Consider the following 3,844-nt stretch of genomic DNA (forward strand, 5'->3'; position numbering starts at 1 on the left):
TGCAATGCAAATACTTTTTTATTGAGTCTCTCTAATTAGCTCAAGTTATTTCAATCCGAGTTCATCACTTTCGAAATTGTACTATAAAGCCAAAAGTAGCACGGAGTTCGATGAAACTGATGCAGGAGGCCTAGCCTATGGACGCATTTTTGTCACTTAATTTCTAACACCAATTTCAATTTCTTAAACCACTCTATGGAGGGTAGCAAATAGGAGCATATTAAGAAATTAATTAGCGTCATAATATATTTTCTCGTTTTAGCATTAGCAAGTATACGTAGAGTGGTTACAATCCTTTTGATCTACAATTTACCCTTGTGCGATTAAAATACAGATCATAATTGAAATTATTTTTGTAGAATCTTAAGTTTAAATTTTTTATAATAAATTTTGGACATTTAGCCAATAGTCGTATATATGAGAATATTGATTTATATATCAATTTACTATATATTTTTTCCCATCAAATTAAACTTAACTTTTTAAAATAAAAAATCCCAATATTTACAAAATCAAATTTACCAATATTTTTAATTTTAGACCTTAAACTAGATTTCAAACTAATAAAAAATAGTTTACAATTTAAACAAGTTTATCGTGGCTACAATTTTAGTATTAAATTACCAAGTTGATTTGTCGATCATGTTACGCATGCAATTAAAATAATTGACACAAATTACCATAAGTTGATTTGTAAAATAATTAATAATATTTTTTAAATTAAAACCTTTTTTTAACAAATAAAATTAGAATATATCTTTGATTTTTTGAACAAATAATTTGTTTAATTAGAATATTTCTTGTGAAAGAATGGAGTTTCTATAATCAATAGAAAATTTATGTGTGTTTTTGGGCAATTCAAGTATTTAATTTTTTTAACCAGTTCGATTCTATAAAAAGTTTTTATTAATATTAGATGTCTGATTAACCGTTGAAATATTTAACCACTGCATAATTACCTTAAAGCCAATATTTATGATCGTCCATTGACTTTTGGTAACTTTGAATTCAAGTCGTTTATTTTATTACATTCCCTAATATATATTTTTTCCCTTTTTATTCTTTATTTACTTTTAATTAAAGTTATTTATAGAATGAACAACAGAAACAATTGGCAAGATTTTATATTATTATAGAATAATTCCATAATGATCAGTTAATAAATATTATATTATGTTTCGAGATGTTTTTATTAAAAGAAACAGAGTCAATCTTAAAAGAATATTATTCCAAATCCTAATCAATAGCGAATTATGTCTAACCCGTAAATCTATAAATAACACTGCAATCTTAATTAGTTCTTGCATTCTTAATTAATCAATCAATCCATAGAGCACCATGACGGCGACGCGAAGGTCTTCCAACGGCGGAGGGGCCGCCGCCGCTGTGCCGGAGTGGGTGACCACCTTGGCGAGGAGGCAGCGCACCGGCGACGACGACTCTGCCATTGCCGTGTCGTTCATCGCCTCGAAGAGGGTGGAGAAGTCCGACCTCGTATCGCAGCAGAACCGCCTCTACCTTCCCACCGACTTCGTCGTGGCCAATCTCTTCGGCCTCCTCTCCGAGGAGGAGCGTGCCATGGCCAACCTCGTCGACGACATCGGCGGGCCTAGTAGGCGGAGCCGCACGGAGGCAGAGGAAGAGGAGATGACGAGGAAGCCGAAGGCGGCGGGGCGGGCGCACGGAGGGCTGCCGGTGCGGGTGTACGCACGGTGCGGGTTCGTGTTCTACCTGCGGCTGACTCGATGGAACGGAAGCGGTGGCACCGTGATCAAGGGCGACGAGCTCAAGCTGTTCCTCACATTTAGTGCGCTGAAGAAGGGTGACAAGATTGACGTCTGGGCCTTCCGCCGCGGCGGCGAACTTTGCTTCATCATCGGGAGGCCGTGAACTGCTAGCTGGACTAGCTACCTGCTACAATACTACTCTGTTCTATATATATTATGAACACTTTTATGTGAAGTTAGCTGGGCCAGTTTCTTCTCTGATGTATATTTTTAAACGTTATTTGGGTACTTTAAGAAATATGTTAAAAATAATTAAGGTAAAACTCTCCACGGATCAATTGCAAAAGGTTATGTGATAGATGAGATATTAACATTCATGTCACTTTTCAAGCTTGATGGAGAGACGACTCGATTTAGCAGACCTGAAAGAAATATTGGTGGTGATCGGCCAAAACGTGAGCGTGATATTTTTCTCAAAATATAAATCTGTCGGAAAAAATATGTTAGTTTAACGAAACAACGAGGAAGAAATTGGTAATTGGTGTATATTGAACCATTGTAGTGCGGTTCGTCCATACATCACGTAAATTTTCAAGTTATGATTTGATTAAATTATTTTTAAATATTTTTTTAAAAAAATTATACTATAATGGCTAATAATATTTTTTTCCTAATGTGATGTGGGGAGTATTTGGAGTCTCGAGGTCAATTATGTTAAGAAAGATTTTTCGTTATGATTTAGAACCAAAATGGAAGGTTTGAGGAAGGAAGCAGGATCTCAATTCTATTCATTATTATCATATATGCTTGATTTTCGTGTATACACCATATATGATTAACCCGGTTAGTCCTGGTGATTGATCCGTTTCTGTGAAATATTTTCATTAATCATTAGGTTAAATCGGAAAGTGCTCATAGCTGACGGTTAAGAAACTCAATATCTTTTGATTGCGCACCACATCTAAAGAAAAAATTTCTATAAATTTTCTATAGTTAGGGATCAAATCGTAAATATCATCATTTCTATAAATTTTCTATAGTTAGGGATCAAATCGTAAATATCCGGATGATAACTTAAATATTTTATCGTTGTATCATAACTTCAGAGGCATCTATGTACCATAGATGCAACAATAGTTAAAGGTATGATATTCTCAAGAATGAGATAAGAGGTAGAATAACACAAAATTATGAGGTTACAGTGCCGTTATGAGAATTATGAGGTTACAGTGCCATCATCTCATAACGAAGAAGATACGGATTTTTTTGGTGTGTTGTTGGAAATTGTTGAGTTGAGTTATATGTTTGGGTATAATGTATATTTATTCAACTGTAAATCGCATGAATGTACTACAAAAAAGAAGTTTTTACTTTTTAAAGATAGGTTTTGGTCTCATGTGCATCAATACATCAAGACATGGTATAAAGATGATCCTTTTATTCTTGCAAGTTAAGCATAACAATTTATATTTTCCCACCTCATTGGATATCAAGATAAATCAGAAAGTATTCACGGCAGACGACTAAGAAGTCCAACATCCTTTAGTTACACATCCCATTTGGAAAAAAAATTCTAACAAATGCACCATAACTAGGAATCGAACCGCGGGCACCTGGACAACAACTTGAATACTTTATCATTACATCATAATCCCAAGGGAAAATCAAGCAAAACAAGTATTCTATATTGATGATCATAAATTTAGAGGCAATTAGAAAATTTTTAAAACATTTCAACACAGACATATTTGGAATTATGTAGAAGTACTTAGGGATGTAAATAAGTCGAGCTGAGCCGAGCTTTAGGGTATTCAAGCTTGCTTGATAAGGTAACCAAGCCAAGCCGAGGCAAGCTTAAAATGAACCAAGCTTTTGAAATAAATGTTCAAGCTTGGCTTGATTTATTTTTTATGAGCTTGAGTTTGTTTGAACCTTGACTTAAGCTTGGTTCATTTAGATGTTATCAAGCTCTCAATTCAAGCTTGACTTGAGCTTGGTTCGAGCTTGGCTTGAGCTTGGTTCGAGCTTGGTTCGTTTAAATGTTATCAAACTCTCAATTCAAGCTTGTTTGATTATTTAATTTGAAATTTTTAGTTGTTTGATTGATTATTGAGCTT

The 3,844-nt window shown here is 34.4% G+C and overlaps 1 protein-coding gene across 1 annotated transcript; it reads left to right on the forward strand.

Moving 5' to 3' along the window:
• The first annotated feature begins 1,338 nt into the window (after positions 1-1,338).
• On the forward strand, positions 1,339-1,890 carry LOC122021424 (B3 domain-containing protein At1g05920-like). Its single transcript, XM_042579545.1, has one exon. The coding sequence runs from the start codon at positions 1,339-1,341 to the stop codon at positions 1,888-1,890; it is 552 nt and encodes a 183-aa protein (XP_042435479.1).
• Positions 1,891-3,844: the final 1,954 nt, after the last annotated feature.

This window comes from Zingiber officinale, chromosome 9A, assembly GCF_018446385.1.
Source record: "Zingiber officinale cultivar Zhangliang chromosome 9A, Zo_v1.1, whole genome shotgun sequence".
Classification (NCBI taxonomy): domain Eukaryota; kingdom Viridiplantae; phylum Streptophyta; class Magnoliopsida; order Zingiberales; family Zingiberaceae; genus Zingiber; species Zingiber officinale.

Excerpts from the sequence above, each read along its gene's own strand:
- LOC122021424 (XM_042579545.1), top strand. The coding sequence starts at position 1,339 with ATGACGGCGACGCGAAGGTCTTCCAACGGCGGAGGGGCCGCCGCCGCT.